Source organism: Plutella xylostella, chromosome 11, assembly GCF_932276165.1.
Source record: "Plutella xylostella chromosome 11, ilPluXylo3.1, whole genome shotgun sequence".
Taxonomy (NCBI): domain Eukaryota; kingdom Metazoa; phylum Arthropoda; class Insecta; order Lepidoptera; family Plutellidae; genus Plutella; species Plutella xylostella.
The window spans coordinates 4698445-4715806 of record NC_063991.1 but is presented as its reverse complement, the minus strand read 5'-3'; the positions used below and the strand labels follow the sequence as shown (position 1 = coordinate 4715806).

Below are 17362 nucleotides of genomic sequence, written 5' to 3'. Positions count from 1 at the left end.
GCGAAAGTGGTAGGGGGCCGTCCATTAATCACGTGAGGCTAAATGGGGGGGGGGGAGGGGGTACTGAAAACCTCACGAAACATCACGAGGGGGGAGGGGGGTTCTCGTTAGACATCACGTGTATTAATTTTTTGTCAAAAATTAGGTATTTCTGAACCGATATTTTGGACAGCGCAAAAATTTTAACGATTTGTAGTATGACCTATATTTCTAGTCAAAAATTGCCTTTACATAGACTTCCAAAAAAATACACGTGATCCAGGGGGGGGAGGGGGGTTGGTCCCAAACCTCACCAAATATCACCAGGGGGAGGGGGGGGTCAAAAAATGAGAAAAACGACCTCACCTGATTAATGGACGGCCCCTAGTAAGAATAGAAAGGCAAAAACGGGTGAAACGGGTCATTCTGAACAATTTCCAAAAAGTGTAGATAAGAAATTGTTCTGAATGATCCCTTGACTCAATACCTTTTGCCTTTATTATTAAACTACTTACGTATACCATGTAATCTTATGTAAGTAGATGTAGAGAACTTGTGGTTTATCTAAACATAAATTATGTGTAGTATCTTTGAGTAGGTGATGTAAACACTTTATTTAGTCATAGCGTAAGCATCATCATGATCATCAGCCCGTAATCGGTCACTGATGGACATAAGTCTCTCCCTTGGTGCGCCACAACACTCGGTCCTCGGCCTTCGTCATCCAGCCACTTAGTAGAAAATTATTTTAGCATCAACCCACCTTTTGTAAACTTATATCTTAGAATTGAATAAATCAATAAAATAGATACTCACCATGCACAGAGATCGTTTTATGTCAAGTCTTAAAAATGCAATGTACAAAAGCATGGATTTGTAGAAGTACGTAAGGGTGAGGCCACACGAGCGTAATTTTGTGAGTTGTGATCACACACGCACAATTCCGACAGAATTCTGTTCGCGGGGGCGAGGGGAGCGGGGAAAACGTCACATTTCACACAATTTCTGCTGGGCAGAATTTCTGCGACCGAAATTACGCGACTACACAACAAAATTACGCTCGTGTGGCCTCACCCTAATATAATTCTAATTTCTAACTTTATGACGTAATGTTCGCCGTATCTGCCGTCGGGTGAAGCCCAGTTAATAGCTATTAAATATGTTTAACCCAATTCGCCGGTTTTAGTTTAAACTAACGTAAACATAGTTAATATTGATTCAACATGACTTCCGGCTTCTATGGCTTGTCAGACAATGCTTTCTTTGCATACGAGTAAAATATGGTAGTACTAGCTGTTTCCGCACGCTTCGCTTCGCCTTAAAAGGTTTTCCCGTGGGATTTCCGGGATAAAAAGTAGCCTATGTTCTTTCCCAGAGTCTAGATCGTATGTATACCAAATTTCATTCAAATCCGTTCAGTAGTTTTGGCGTGAAAGAGTAACAGACATACATACAGACACAGTTACTTTCGCATTTATAATATTAGTTAGGATAGTTAGGATGAAGTATGAAGAATCCCTCAGACTGTACCACTACTGCAAAGTTAGCGTTGATTAGATGCAGGCTAACATACCATGCTTAAACAGAATGTTTCAAAAATGGTATCGTAAGCTGAAGGCATACAAGCTTTTTTTTTGAACAACTTCTGTTTTACAATATTTGAAAATTCACGAAAAATATCTTCTCCCAATATAATAAAAATAAAATATTTTTAGTAACGTTTCTATCTCTATGCTAAATAAACCGTTTTTGCTAGATCCTATACAGGGTGATATATACCAGATATACCATGCTGCACATGTAGGTTTCGGCTTAGTATACCCTTTTTACAACACCCTGTAGAACCTATTCTTAAACGCAAACCGCAAAACACAAAGTGGAAAATACCAAAGTTGGTACTATACGACGTTAACATTTTATTTACTTGGTGGACTGGTACGTAACATTCACCCTCAAGCTTAGATTAATAACATTATAAGAACAATATAGAGTGTCAGTGCAAAAGAAACAAAAAAAACAAACACTCACACCTTGTCCATTTGTATTCCCTTGCGGGGTAGGCAGAGGTGCATTGCTACACCCACTTTTCGCCAGTGTTATGTTAGTCCCAATGTAATAGGGGGCGGGCCTATTGCCATTTCACGGGCACATCCAAGACCCGAGAACAAATATCTTTGTTTAAACAAATATCTGCCCCAGCCGGGAATCGAACCCGGGACCTTCGGCTTAGTAGTCAGCGTCACTAACCACTACGCCATTCGGTCGTGCAAAAGATACGTCTCTACAAATAACACCCCTTTCCCACCACTGAGCTTTTATTTTGAATTAGTTCGGTCAGAGGATTTGTGGTATTTATTCTTTAAGTCTCTTCTCCACCCAAAGGTTGATTGGAAGAGATCGCTTTTAGCGATTGTATCAACTGTATTATAAATTGTTATTTGTGTCCTGTATAAATAAAGTAGTATTCTATTCTATTCTATTTATTCATTGGTACAATGGTGTTCATTAGGTTGAACTTAAACAAAATGCGTGTGTGATAGACCATCTTCTTCGTACATTGTTAATCTAAGACTGGTACGTAAGATTCACCCCTCGGCAACAGTTTTATGTGGCGAAAACACGCCATCATGGGTTCGCGTACGAAAATATTATTTTTACGAGTATCCGACATTTTGGCAAGATATTCTATAGATATGGAGAATTTATGGAAAACCGGTGTTTCACACTGTCTGACTGACTTGTCACTTTCAAAATACAGTCACGCGCAATGAAAAAGTTCCACCCACAAAATGCTGACACCAAATGGCCCCATTTTTAATAATATTTAATTAAAATAATATATACACTCACGAGCAAAGAGACAGTTCCACTTAAAAAAATCCGTCTCTAAATAGTCATTTCATAGGAAATTTTAACAAAATCATGGGTTTTTTGTTGTTAATATTCTGGTGCACATTTAAATGTGATTCAATATTGCAGATGGCGTCATTAAGCTAGCTTTTTCGGCTAAGGAATAATTTGGCGCTTTTCTCACTGGATCTTTTTCAGTGCCCGTGAGTGTATTTATCTAATACTAGCTGTTCCCGCGCGCTTCGCTTCGCCTTAAAAAGTTTTCCCGTGGGAATTCCGGGATAAAAAGTATCCTATGTTCTTTCCCAGGGTCTAGACCGTATGTATACCAAATTTCATTCAAATCCGTTCAGTAGTTTTGGCGTGAAAGAGTAACAGACAGACAGACAGACAGACAGACACAGTTACATTCGCATTTATAATATTAGTTAGGATGATACCTACCTAATGTTAATTTTCCACTGCCAGTCATCGTACTTTTTATTCTCTATTGTGTTTCCTACCCGTCTACCCTATCCAACAAAATTACTTTAGAGGAACTACCTTCGCTCAAACATTGCATAAACTATGTCTCTTTAATAATTTATTCCAAGTTTTTGGCTTAACAAAAAAAGCCTGGGTTTTCCTAGCTATGTATAAAAAAACCTTATTTCACGGCGACAGGACCCTTATTACATTCGAATAAGAGTAGTTTTTGTTTGTATCAGATGTCTTTGAAACAAGGTATAGTAAGGTATTTTTTTCTACGAATTTTCTTTTAGACAGTTTAGACTAGTGGGAACCCTTGTTGTAAAACTTTGGGTGAGCTACAATACATCTACATTATTAAAGAGTTGTCTTAAAAAGATTTCCCTGGATAGAAGCCGTCACTCACTCCTGGCAACTTTTAAATGGATCGACCGATTTTCGTGAAATTCTGGCTGAATTTTTCTTATTTTTCCTATTGTTTTATTTTTTAATTGTATATTCCCCTCCCAACCGTAGTAGGTATTATTGTTTTGTTCTTTATTTTTATTTCTTTGGTATTTTTTTTTATAAAAGGTGTAATTTAATGTCGCGAATTTTGAAAAAACATAGGACAAAGGTAATTCAGAATGTTGGGTTGCCCCCTTTTGGCTAACTACCTCTATACCACTTATGCAATTTTTATAATTTATTTTATTTTTACTTTTTATGTCTTTATAATTATTCTTACTTAATATTTTTATTTTCGAATATTTTCTATCCCCCAAAAAATACTACAAGCAAAATTTCCACCCCCACAAAACATTACACAGAGAAGAAAAGAAACCTCCATACATAACACAAGCTATACGCTGCACCGCCCCAACTCAGCTGGCTGCGGGTCAAGGTCGCCCCCCTGCCGCCCCCGGAGTGGGGGCGGCAAGTAGGGCGGGCGGCGCAGACTTACGTGTGCCTAGATGCCGCAAGATTTATTTCTTTTGTAGGGTTTGAAACCAAGCGTGTCATTATTTTTAACCTTAGACGGTAAAGAACGTGTTCCTAGACGGCTAAACTGAATTGACGACCTTAGGGCAGATTTTTCAATAGTCAGTCATAAAGGTTATCTGACAAATAAAATTGTTGCTGTCACTGTCTAATACACACGTAATTAATATTCTTCCACCAAAGGTTGTCTTGAAAAAAATCGCTTTTAGTGATAAGACCGCCGTTTTTGTACCTATGTGTTTGTATATAAGCTTTATAAATTCTGTTCTTGTGTACAAATAAAGAATATTCTATCTATCTATCTAATTGCGCTGTCTAGGTATATCTAAGTCTGTGGCGGGGGGTGTTTTGCGAGCTAATATACGAAGGTGAAACAAGATAGTTGCGATTGAAACGACGAACACTTTTTTCGCTTCGATTTTATTTGTGTTTTTACTTAGTTTGCAGTGTCTGTTCTCCGAAAGGAATTCGAGGCGTTTTGTGGATTTTGTGAAGCGATCGAAATGAGCCGCTGAGCACGCACTTGTGTAAATAAAACCTGTAATATGAGTCTCAGCAGACTAATAATTATATTATTACATTACAACCAATTCAACTGCACAATTATAGTAAGCGTCTACCTATCGGTATCGTACGTATCGGACCAAACGGATCGTCATAAATTTATGGAGAAACGGCGTCGGCAATGCCGGTGAAGTGGACGCACTTGTGAGAAATTCTATACAAGGAATACTGAATGCGATGCGTCCGTTGCGTGCGATGCTGAAAGGTGTACCTTACCTTTAGATGCTATACTGTACGTACACGTACAGTGCCACAAACTTATCTGTTCCGGTGACAGCTCACATAAATGTTTAATATTTCTTAATTCTATAAGATTTTAAGTTTGCTCGTATTGTTAATTCGCTCTTGCGGTGTTAATAAACCCATCTAATCTTTTACCATATACAATTCATTAGTTAGTAATAAGATATGGATCAATTTAGTTCGGTCTCACCGGAACAGATAAGTTTGTCGCACTATAGAAAGCTGGCTATAGGTGGTATAGGTACCGTCATAGACAAGATCCCTAGATATTATGACCAAACTATTGAGTAATCTGAGCTACAGACTTTAATATAAACCGTAATTTGTGCTTATCTTGACATTCCCGAGAGAGAATCTGGGCGTAAAGCGCCGTAAAATCGGTTCTCAATTCAGCGCAAGACGTCAAACCTATAACACCTTTCTTCGTAAGTCAGGGGTTAACAAAATAGGGCATTGCAGTCGAGATTTCCACTCTCAGCCTCTAGGTATTCTCGAAATAGATATAATCTTTCGATTTCCCCACTCCAGTGCACTCTTACCCTAAAGCTCTGTTCACACAGACTGGCTGAATAGATGAGATTTCTATGTCATTGGAAGGTTCTATACCCTGAGTCATTGTAACAAGGTTTATTTGAAACCCCGACGAAGAAGAGGAGTGTTATAAGTTTGATGTGTCCGTGTATATCTGTCTCTGGTAGAGTAGCACCGAAACGGCAGAACCGATTTTCGATTTGTCGAGGGGTTTTAACAGTAGTTACGTTAGGTTATAGCACCTGTTTAGTCAATTTTTATAATGTTAAAAGTACGTATACCTAACAAAAAGATTAAGAACTGCAAAAAAGATGCATCCTATGCAAAAATAATACTTGTTACAATATAGCTCCAACTCCAAATATTTACAACTGTGTTCTCTTTGCTAATCTATGTGCAATGTGGACGGACCTTAAAGGGGGGGATGCCACCCCCTAGGGGACGGGGGGGACGGGGGGAGAGCAGACATATTAAATAAGTAATACGTTTAGTCGGCATTGAGTGCTGATTAACCAACAGTTTGTCTGTTTATAAAATGTTTTACCCCTGACGGGAAAAGGGGTTTAGTAAGTTCGAAAGGCAGACACACTTTGTGACCTTATAGCAAGAAGAAATGGACGACGAATTCTGGTGTGTTTTATTCCGCGGTGGAAAGTTGTTTATAAAAAAAAAAACACGCACTCACGCCTTGTACTAATGTACTCCCTTGCGGGGTAGGCAGAGGTGCATTGCTGCACCCACTTTTCGCCAGAGTGTTATGTTAGTCCCAATGTAATAGGGGGCGGGCCTATTGCCATTTTACGGGCACATCCAAGACCCGAGAACAAATATCTGTGTTTAAACAAATATCTGCCCCAGCCGGGAATCGAACCCGGGACCTTCGGCTCAGTAGTCAGGGTCACTAACCACTACGCCATTCGGTCGTCGTGGTTGTTTATAACCATTTCATTTTCTACTAAAACGTGGCATTAATGTCATATTTGTCAGGGTTTTACCCCCAACACTTACATAGTTATCATCATCAGCTTATAGCAGTCCACTGCTGGACGTAGGGCCTCTCCCAAAGCACGCCACTGGATACGATCTATAGCTTTCCGCATCCAATCATTACCAGCCACCTTTCGCAAGTCATCAGAACTTACAGTGTATGGTTTGTAGTTTTTATTAATTGTTGAATGCATCTTAGTGCATTAGTTCCTGTAACCGCCACTAGATGTCACTATCCCCTTTTCTACATCGCGGTATTAAGAGTTTTTTGGTTTTCCTTATAAGATTATTGTGGATCTGTATTAAAGTTTGGTTTTCCGTGGCCAACCTCGTTTTATTCTTACCATACCAGTGAGTGTACCTACCTATAATAATGTGCAAGGCGGATAAACAGTTTTTCAGTAAACCACGCTATAACAGCGCTGTGTTATCATAATATTCATCATAATCACTCGATACCCTCTGCTGGCAGCGAGCCAGTTTCCGAAGCGCTCTCTCTTATTTATCAGCTGGTTAATATTTTATTCAATGTTGAGGCGCTCGGTGAAACCCGATGATACATATTTACTAGTACAGTAAGGGGCAAAGAAACATGTCCTGTCAAAGTGATATTTCTTAGAGGGCTCAGGTTTTTTGGACGAGACTGTAGGTACATGGAAGAGTTCTCTAGACCACGAACAGATAAAGCGTAGCGTGGGACGACCTTGGACAGGTAGACGGTAGTGGCTGGATGAGGAAGGCTGAGGACCGAGTGTTGTGGCGCTCCTTGCTAGAGGCCTATGTCCAACAGAAGACTATTACGAGCAGATAATTATGATAATCAGATGGACAGTAGATTAATATAAAAAACAGTCGTCCTCGAACAGTAAGCTTCGTTTAAGTAGCTATACCATGAGTCCGCGATGCTTCATCATCATCATCACGACCCATTACGTCCCCACTGCTGGGGCACGGGTCTCCTTCCAATGAAGGAAGGGTTTAGGCCTAGTCGCGATGCTTATGGAAGCTATAAACTTTCAAACATTGTCGGTGTTTGAGTTCGATATCAAACCTGTGCAGCAGCATCTGGAGTATATACTTACTTACTTTTAATAGGCTCTTTGTTTTTTTCTTTTTACTACATATAATAAATGTAAGTTTTCTTAAATAAATAAATATGAGATACAAAGTACAAAGCGGTGACGGTATTCCGGCCGCGTAACTCCAAAACGCGAGCGGTGAGCCGTGAGGGATTAGCTGAACCACGCTAATTGGGATCAGTAGGTCCGCCAGGGCAGGAGGGTTCATTTGTTTCTGCACTTGCGTTTGTCGTTTTAAGAAGTCAATTTCATTATGTAGCCTCATATCTCCTTACTAACTGAGTACTTAGGTACTTATCTGATTGAAAAGAATGACTTCTAAACGGATAAAAATAAATGATTAATTAACCTAACCAACGTTAAAATATCCATAACTATAGAGCTTCCACTATGTTATTGTATTTTAGACGTTTCCTTATGTCTGGTAAGTAAAGTTGGTTTTATAATGGACAGAGTATAAAATCCCTGACATCCATAACTAAAAGCTATGACCCAAAAAAGAGATACTATATTTCCCGAGAAATCGGGACCTTCGTTACAGACAGATAAGTACATAGTTACACAGAAACGTTAAACTTATAACTCCCTTCTTTTTCGTCAGGGTTGAAAATGGGGCACTGGGGTTTGATACATTAGAAATACACTACTAAGAACTATGAACCTCCTTCCATTCCAACTCAAACCGTATCTCAGCTACAGACACACATACACACGCTACCACACACCCCTCTTTTCCCCACTGGGTTAAGTTAAATAGACATGTCACGCTAACCCGAGCCCGGCATTGAACCCGGGCCTGGTTAGACACGGCCTGTTAATTTCAGCGCTCTCGCCTCATTGGCTGCGTTTTGTATGTACAGCCAGCTAAAGAGATGTGTAGGCCACCTCGGTGCGGTTTTATTTTGTGATGACAAAAGTGGTATGAAAAATATTGAATGAAGCTATAGGGATTGTTTGTGTGTAGGTATCGATAAAAATATGATTTGATTCATCTATCTTCCTTCAAAAAGTCTTCAGTCAAACGGTTACCAAATAGTATCACATAAGTTTGTTAAACGAGACTTCCGTTATTAGAATACCTCTTTGTACTATGAAAATAATTCTATACTTATATTACTTACTCAATGAATGTTTTATTCCATTAGGAAACAATGATGATGTCTATTCTCTTACTGACAAAACTGTGAACAGTGTTAATCTAATTATAATGAGTCATAATATTTGTAAGAACTTTGCATATAAAAGATACATATAGGGTGTTGCATAAGTGGTGTACTAAGCCAAAAGGGTGTGACTGCGGGATCATCCACCATATAGTGCCACAAACTTATCAGTTCCGGTGACAGCTCAAATAAATCTCTAATTTTCTTAATTCTATAACATTTTAAGTTTGCTCGTATTGTTATTTCGCTCTTGCGGTGTTAATAAACCCATTTTTTTTTAATTAGTCTATGTGTTTACTGCTGTTTTAAAATATACATCTAATGTTTTAAAATATACAATTCATTAGTAAGTAATGAGATATGGATCAATTTAGTTCGCTGTCACCGGAACAGATAAGTTTGTTTCACTATAGTTTATATGGAGAAGCAAATACTTTTAGCGAATTTCCAAAATTACCAGAACAGAAGCGGTTTAAAATGACCCCCTTTCGGCTTAGCATACCCCTTTTTGCAACATCCTGTATAAAAACTCCGCATATGGCATAATATAGCAGTCCGTTTTGGACTTAGGACTAAGCCAAGGTTAGAGGGATTCGGTCATAATCCCCACTTGGCTGGCAGATTGTTGATCAGATTTATGTAGTAACTTTGTACCTCATCAGTCATTAGGTATATACATATATTACATTCTTCTTCTTTCGTGTCAGTGAACATGCGAATTTTTAAATTTGTCCAGACCAAAAAGAAGCAACTTTGATAGCATTCTGGCTGGCCTGGAGTAAGTCTTCCCGAGTGCAGGTGGAAGGGCACAGGGGACAAGAGAGTAAATGCTCTATAGTCTGGGGGCGTACATTGGGGGTACACTGGGGGGTATCCCCAGATCTATATACAATGTACGGTCGCCTGCGCCTAAAAGTATACAGGCGGAGTTTTTAAAATAGCGATCTCAAGCTCACATGCTGCTCAAGCACATCCACAATTGCACATACCACTGCTACACACATCACACACAACACGTCCCAACAGATGTAGCTGGTCCCTTCATCATCAGGGATCGCTATTTTAAAAACTCCGCCTGTATACTTTTAGGCGCAGGCGACCGTACATAAGTGTATATAGATCTGGGGGCAAAGCCGTAACATCCTTATATCGAAGCATTTCAGTATTTTTTTATACCCTATAACTTTGTTGTGGAAAGAAATAGATGTCTGGTATACACTTACCTACCAGTTAGAATAGCAAAAATGAGCCTACCAAAGCATTTCCCAAATCAACCACATCTCTCTATGTATAGAATGCGTGCAACCAAAATCACCTAACCTAACCAGTGCTTAAAAGTGCTACAGAACCAACAACCAAACCAAACTGTTGAACGAAGAAGTTGTAGTAAACTACCCTTTATACGACGAAAAAATCGCCATGAGAACCGACACAGTCACATCTCGAACCATGCCGGAACCTCCCAGATCCACAGCGTACTACTACGGAGAGTTGGAACGCAACAAACACAGGACTCTACCCGAAAACGTGACCCAACTCAGCGAATACGTAGACGCTAACGAAATCGTCAACGACGTCCCTATAACAGACGTACCGCCGCTTCGAGACCGACCAAGACAGTACAGCCTACCAGAGTATTCCACTCCAGAAGGCAATCGTAAGCTTCCTGGGGAAACCTATTCTACAGCTGGGACATTCCCCATGCCAGAACCCAAGGAGAAGGAACCATTACTAGCAGAGTTAGAAGTGGTAGGGCGTTTGCCGTTGTCTCAGTTGGAAGCGACAGGGGTTCGAAGGTCCAGGTCGTGGTATCTGTGCTGTCCGAATGCGGGTGATGAGGAGGCGTCGAGGCAGTCGTCGTGGCGGTATTCCAGTCTAAGGCCGGTGACGCAGCCTCCGCAGCCGGATCCAGCAACGATGCATTTTATGGTAGGTTGTGGTGATATATGAAGTTCAGAATAATTTTTCGCTTTAGATGCAAGGAAAGGTAAGAGGGATCGTGTGTGTTTTCGCAACACTAGCGCTACAGCAGTTTATGGAACTACACACTGAATACCTTTGGCCTTTTATTCAATGGAATAATCTGTGTGTGTGTGTGTGTGTGTAGTGTTCCCAAAACATTGTGAAAAAATACGCTTTTATCACAAACTAGCGCAAACAACACAGTGTTTGGCAAGCAGTCCCCACACTTTAATACCTGACCATTGACATCTTAGGTTCATATCATAGCATATCTGTAATGTCCACGATTCGTGCTAGCCCTCTTCAGCTAGCACGGAGCGCATTTAAGACGTGACAAAAGTTTTGCACGTCTTCACATTGCGCACCCCAAGAGCGAGCGCGACGGAGAACTTTTGTCACGACTTAATTGCGCCCCGTGCTAGCCCTTCTGTAGTAGGTATGTGATTTCAGTCCTGCTGCCAAGGTTTGCTCGTTAGTAAGTTTGATTTTATTATCGAGTGATCCGGAAAAACAAATTAATGAAGAGCCGGCCGTCACGGTGTTTGTCCACTGCTCCCGGCAAAATACACGAAATGACGGGCCAAAGCAGGGTAGCGGTAGACGGTGGTGTGTGTTTCGATAGTTTAGTTTTTTAAACGAAAGGCTTGAATTATTCTGTACACACCTTGTATATTTTTAAAACTGTGTGTGTAAAATGTGATAGCTATAATAGCAAAGATTTTACGTTTGATTAGGCAAACAATGATAAACATTTAAGTATGCTCATAATCATTATCAATTTATAAAAGTTATGTATGTTTTTAACTATAGGGTGTCCAAACTGTCCAAGGATAAAGTGTACATCCAAAAGATATGATGACAACTCGTAATTTTAAACAACTATTGCACTTTACCGGGCATACTTTTATCATCTGGGTCACAGCTGGAGTTGAGCTGAGATCAGGTTACATATTTTCGTGTTAAGCTGCGTACAGACCGGCCAAACGAACGCCAAGGAACGGGTTTCCTTGACCTTCGTTGCTGCAATCTGCCCTGTATCGTTCGTTGGGCCGGTCTGTACGCAGCTTTAGACGACGTCGGTCGCAGTGGACAAACCCCTCCCTAAAAATAGGAACAAGGTTTCCGTCGCCCCAATTATGTGGACGAGGAAAACGAAGCAACGGGAGTTGATTGATTACTTTATCTCTATGTACCTAGGGGTACATAATAGTCAAGTGAATTTAATAAGACAAATTGGAGGGATGGAAAAGAAGTTAAATAGGTAATTTTGGGCTCTATCTAATTTACTCTTATTATTTTATCATTCATAATAATCTGCGTCCACATTTGTATCATTTCCCCGTATCAGATTACCGTCGCCGTCTGATCGTATTCACAATATTATACGTCACTCTAAAGTGTTTTAGGGCCTGTTTCACAATGTCTGGATAATGTCTACCTGTGAGATAAAAGTGATGCTGTCACTATCTAAAACAAAAACAGAGTGTGACAGCATATCTTTTATCCCACAGATAGCCATTATCCAGAATGTGTAAAGCCGCCGGGTGCACTGCAGCATCGGCGGGCGCCCGGCACTGTGTGTAGGAGCCTTAACTATGTCTTGCTTTGTGTTTGAATAAGACACATCTATCAATCATCTGTGTAACGGTCCTCTCTCTTCCTCAGCTGTCCTCACCCCGTCCTCAAGACCCAATCTCTGAGTCGTCCTCTTTCGGTTTACTATAATCATACACTCACGGGCAATGAAAAGGTTCCACTGAGAAAAACACCAAATTACTCCTAAACGGAAAACGCTAGCTTAATTACGCCTTCTGCAACTTTGATGTTTATTTAACAGAGCATCAGGACACACAAAAATCAATAACAGTTTTTTCAAATTTTAAATTAAATGTTTGAAAAAATTGGGGTCGTTTGGTGACGGCATTTTGTGAGTAAAACTTTTTCATTGCCCGGGAGTGTATTTTAACCACCTGTAGGTATTTTTCTAACGGTCCTCAATCTTCCTCAGCTGCCCTCAACCCGTCCTCAAGACTCTCTGTGTCTCCCACTTTCGGTTTACATAACCATATTTTAGTAACCTTTAGGTAAAGGTATATTCGACACTGCGTGTGCAATAAAGCGTTTATACAAATATATCTCTAACGGTCCTCTATCTTCCTCAGCTGTCCTCGCCCCGTCCTCAAGACTCGGTCTCTGAGTCTCCCCCTTTATGCTTACTATACTTACCTGTATTAGAAAACCTTGTATATTTCTAACAGTCCTCTATATTCCTCAGCTGTCCTCGCCCCGTCCTCAAGACTCCGTGTCGGCTCTGAAGGCGGAGCGCGCGGCGCTGGCCCGCAGCCTCGCGGCGGAGCGGCAGCGAGCGCAGGCGCAGGTATGTGGCCAGGGTGTGAGTCACCTTCAAAGCGAATTTCATCAAAATCGGTTCAGTAGCTAAACCACCACCGACGCAAGGCGCGAATTACAAAGAAAAGGCATAAGACGAAAATGTTTCATTACAAAGTGTATGTAAGTGGCGACGACGGCGACGTGCTTGAGTATAGGGTCGGGGAGCGTACAGTCGCTCGAATACACTGTGCTGGAAATGGGAAGAGCTTTATATCCTGTCCTCTACGTCAATGAGAAGTGTTCGACACGCGAATATGTATGAGCTATAAGGGTCAATTCAGACGTACCACAACCACACCACAGCCACAACCACACCACAACCACGCCGTGTGGTCGGGCGTATATTTTGTATTGAAAATGAATAATCCAATTCACACGTAACCACAGCTTGACCACATTATGTCGCTGCGACGTGGTGTGGTTGTGGTACGTGTGAATTGACGCTAATAGTCCGCGAGCCGCTCAGATGTCGTGCGGTTGTGTTTTGTTTGTTACCCGGCCGAATTTACATTTTCACGAGACTCCGTAAGCTAAATTTCGCATCCAGTGGCGTGCTTTGGGAGAGGCCTACGTCCAGCAGTGGACTGCTATAGGCTGATGATGATGATGACGAGACTCCGTGTCGGCTCTGAAGGCGGAGCGCGCGGCGCTGGCCCGCAGCCTCGCGGCGGAGCGGCAGCGAGCTCAGGCGCAGGTATGTGGCCAGGGTGTGCGCTATCTTTGTAGCAAATTTCATCAAAATCGGTTCAGTTGCGTTAATACCGACATAAGAGTGTCAGGTGCCTTCGTAGCAAGTTTTATCCAAATCGGTTCTGTATCCTCACCACCACCGAGGCATATTCATCATCATCAGTCCGTAATCATCATCATCATCCACTGCTGGACATAGGCCTCTCCCAAGGATCGAGATCTCACAACACTCTGTCCTCGGTTTTCCTCATCCATCCGCTACCGATCACCTATCTAGGGTTGTCGATCTAGCGGGCCGGAGGGCATTTCAAGCTACGCTTGCCTGACCGTGGTCTCTACTCGAGAACTCTACACATTTGCAATCATCTTTTCATTCTTGCATTTCTTATCTGTCAAACAAACTAGAGGCCTAGAGGCTCTGCTTCTGTTCTCTACTCTATTCATTTCTAAAGAGGTTCTTAAACTATCGTTATAACCTAACCTATATATGCCTATACCTGCTGTCGCTGCACGGGTTCGTTATCGACCGACGTAGCCAAACGTCGCTATATTGCGATTCGCTATAAATACGGCGTTGTGATTGGTGGAACGCGCATTGAACGTCGACGTCGATAACAGACCCGTGAACGTTGTAGTCCTTATTTGTTTGCAAATCCTTGCCAACTAATTATCATAACTCTTTCACCCTAATCTTCCAGGCACGCGCCCACGACGCGCGCCTGGCCGAGCTACATGGAGTCATCGCCGAGCTGATGAGGCGCCGGGCACAGGACCAGAGCAACGCCGGGATACCCGAGGAGGCCAGCGATAGATCTGGTAAATAACTCGTAAGACAATAGGCAGTGGACCGGTCGTATATGCCAAAGAACCAATGGGTTAAACCCAGTGTCCTTTGGCCCTGCCAAACCGACGACAGATACCAGTTAGTGGCTGGATGAGGAGGGTTGGGTATACATCATCTCCCAGGCTCACAATTCTATAGGTAAATCTGATAGCTTTTCCACCTACTACAGAAACAAAACTAAGGTTCGGAGCGCTGCCGCTGCTGCGCGAGCCACGGCTCCATCTCGTTGTATTAACATGCAGATTGCACGACAGCTCTCGTTCATTTGTTTTACATCAGTATAGGCCTCCTGGCTTAGCTACATGGGGTCATCGCCGAGCTGGTGAGGCGCCGGGCGCAGGACCAGAGCAACGCCGGGATACCCGAGGAGGCCAGCGATAGATCTGGTAATTCTGATAGCTTGTCCACCTACTACAGAAACAAGATTATCTACTCTTGGAACAAAAGAGCTCCTATCTAAGTTTAGGAGCGCTGCTGCTCGAGCCACTACTCAATCTCAGATTGCACGACAGCTCTTGTTCTGTCGCTTTCGTCAGTATAGAGTAACCCTCCTGACTAGGCTTTAAGAATGCTACCAAAACAGCACAGCAAACAGCCACTTATATTCGTATATTAGGGGGCCGAGGTAATTCCGCCTATTTGCCGTATTCAATTAAAAGATAATAGGGTCTGGATCCAACAGTGAGTTAGGCTCCCTTTATGCATTATTTAAATTGATTTATTCTAGCACACTTGCTCATTCTTCTATTGCCCTATCACCATCCATTAACTAACATGACCTTTTCCTTACATTTCAGATGAGTGTGAATCGACAACGCAACCGGCTGGTGAGCTGGACAATGATGCAGACCAATCCAGGACTGACCAGGTAAAAAAATTGACTTATTTAGAAATTAGAACGAATATCGATGTTGAATTCACTATTTAGTTAGGTATACTGTGCTCTGATGTAGGGGATCTAAAAGTGAGATTAAGTACAAGACTGTATAGGACTTGTGACACAATCAATGAAATACAGTCCGACATAAAGTCATACCGTATTCTTTTGAACACACAAAACCATACGCCTATGTGTTAATACAGGGTGTCAGCTTCCTATATATACCAGTTTTCATGTAAATCCGTTCCGCAGTTAAAAAGAAAGAGACATCGATCCACATTTGAAAACTTTCGCATTTATAATATTAGTAGAATAGGATACCATAAACACTACTAACCAAGAATATGTATATTTCCAGAACGATACATTGTCCCGTCTGAGCTCCGAGCTGGCGAGCCCCGCGGAACCACTGACTGAAGACGTGGGGAAGGCTGACCAGGAGATACAAGTCAGGTGAGCACTACACATAGCTACAACCCTTTGAGGAGGCTTATGTCCTGCAGTGGGCTATTTAGGGCTGTGTTTGTTTGAGAAGAGCGGGATTTAATCAGTGACTTTCCCTTTGTCATGTGACTTATGTGTCGAATGTTCACAACAAGTAACTTTTGTTCATAATTATGTGTCTATTTCACAATGTTAGAATTCTGAAAAAAATTATACATCATGCGGCCGCTAAACTGGTTCATTATCGACTTCGATAGGTAAACTCGTTTAATGCGCGTTCCACCAATGACGGAAACGCATTTATGGCGAATCGTGATATAGTAACGTTTATCTACGTCGATAACGAACCCGTGTAGCGGTAGCTGGGGCTTTACGTCTGAACTTCAGTCAAATCTCCTTGCACTTATTTATTTTGGAAACAAACAACTTCAAATTAAGTATCAACAACCAACAAAATCATGCCATAAAACTATCCCATCTCCCTCCAGGATATCTCAAGCATGCGAGACAGAGACAGATTGCGAGAGCCACCGCGAGGGAGCGAGACAGCTGTACGAGAAGAGTTTGAATCTGAGCGAGAGGGACTCGGAGATATGTCTCAGCACTGCCAGGTGAGTGGAGAGAAAAATGGGTGCTATTCTTTGTAAAGGTACACTTTCGAGAAGTGAGTAAGGTACACTGACGGCCATTCCAAAGTGACACTTACTTGTCACAGTGACAATCCGGCCGAGCAAACTGTCACTGCGTTAGCGTCGGTCGCACGAGCCGCTCGAATCGCAAGTGTACCTTGATTATCTTAAGTACAGTGGGGTTACCAGCACCTAACATTAGCAATAAACAAATATCCTTAGCAGCGTCGCTGGCCTATCTAATCTGACGTAACTTGTATAGATCTGACAGATGTTTGACAGGCGAGCGAAGCTGCTTATGGATTGTTAATTGCTAATTTGTCAGTGCTTAGCTTAGCTGCACCTGTAATATGAGCGTGCCACCTAATTTTTCATAGTTTTTTTAATGTTCCATGTGTTTTCTCCTACAACACTAACCGTGCCGTCATTCGGTCTCTCGACAGATGCTGCCAGTACTCGCGGCGCGCGCACAGTGCGGTCCCCAGCAGCTGCGAACGCGAACAAGGCTCTGATGATGTACAGGTTGTTGGGCAAGGTGAGATATACAGGGTGTTTCAATAAGGGTGACTCACCTCGTCATTTTCCAGAAGTCGTAAAACAAAAGTTGGTTAGATCTGAAGAATCGTAGAACGAAAGTTGTTCAAACTGACCCCCTGAGTCACCTTCTTTCTGCTTAG

The 17362-nt window shown here is 41.9% G+C and overlaps 1 protein-coding gene across 1 annotated transcript in view; it reads left to right on the top strand.

Moving 5' to 3' along the window:
• The window catches only part of LOC105395488, a 36516-nt gene that overhangs the window by 9309 nt on the left and 9845 nt on the right, over nt 1–17362 (top strand). Inside the window, exons 2-9 of the mRNA XM_048624314.1 lie at nt 10140–10774; nt 13083–13184; nt 14587–14688; nt 15031–15118; nt 15530–15600; nt 15971–16065; nt 16545–16667; nt 17129–17220. Coding sequence (XP_048480271.1) covers nt 10265–10774; nt 13083–13184; nt 14587–14688; nt 15031–15118; nt 15530–15600; nt 15971–16065; nt 16545–16667; nt 17129–17220 — 1183 coding nt within the window. The 5' untranslated portion in view covers nt 10140–10264. The remainder of the gene's footprint in view (nt 1–10139; nt 10775–13082; nt 13185–14586; nt 14689–15030; nt 15119–15529; nt 15601–15970; nt 16066–16544; nt 16668–17128; nt 17221–17362) is intronic.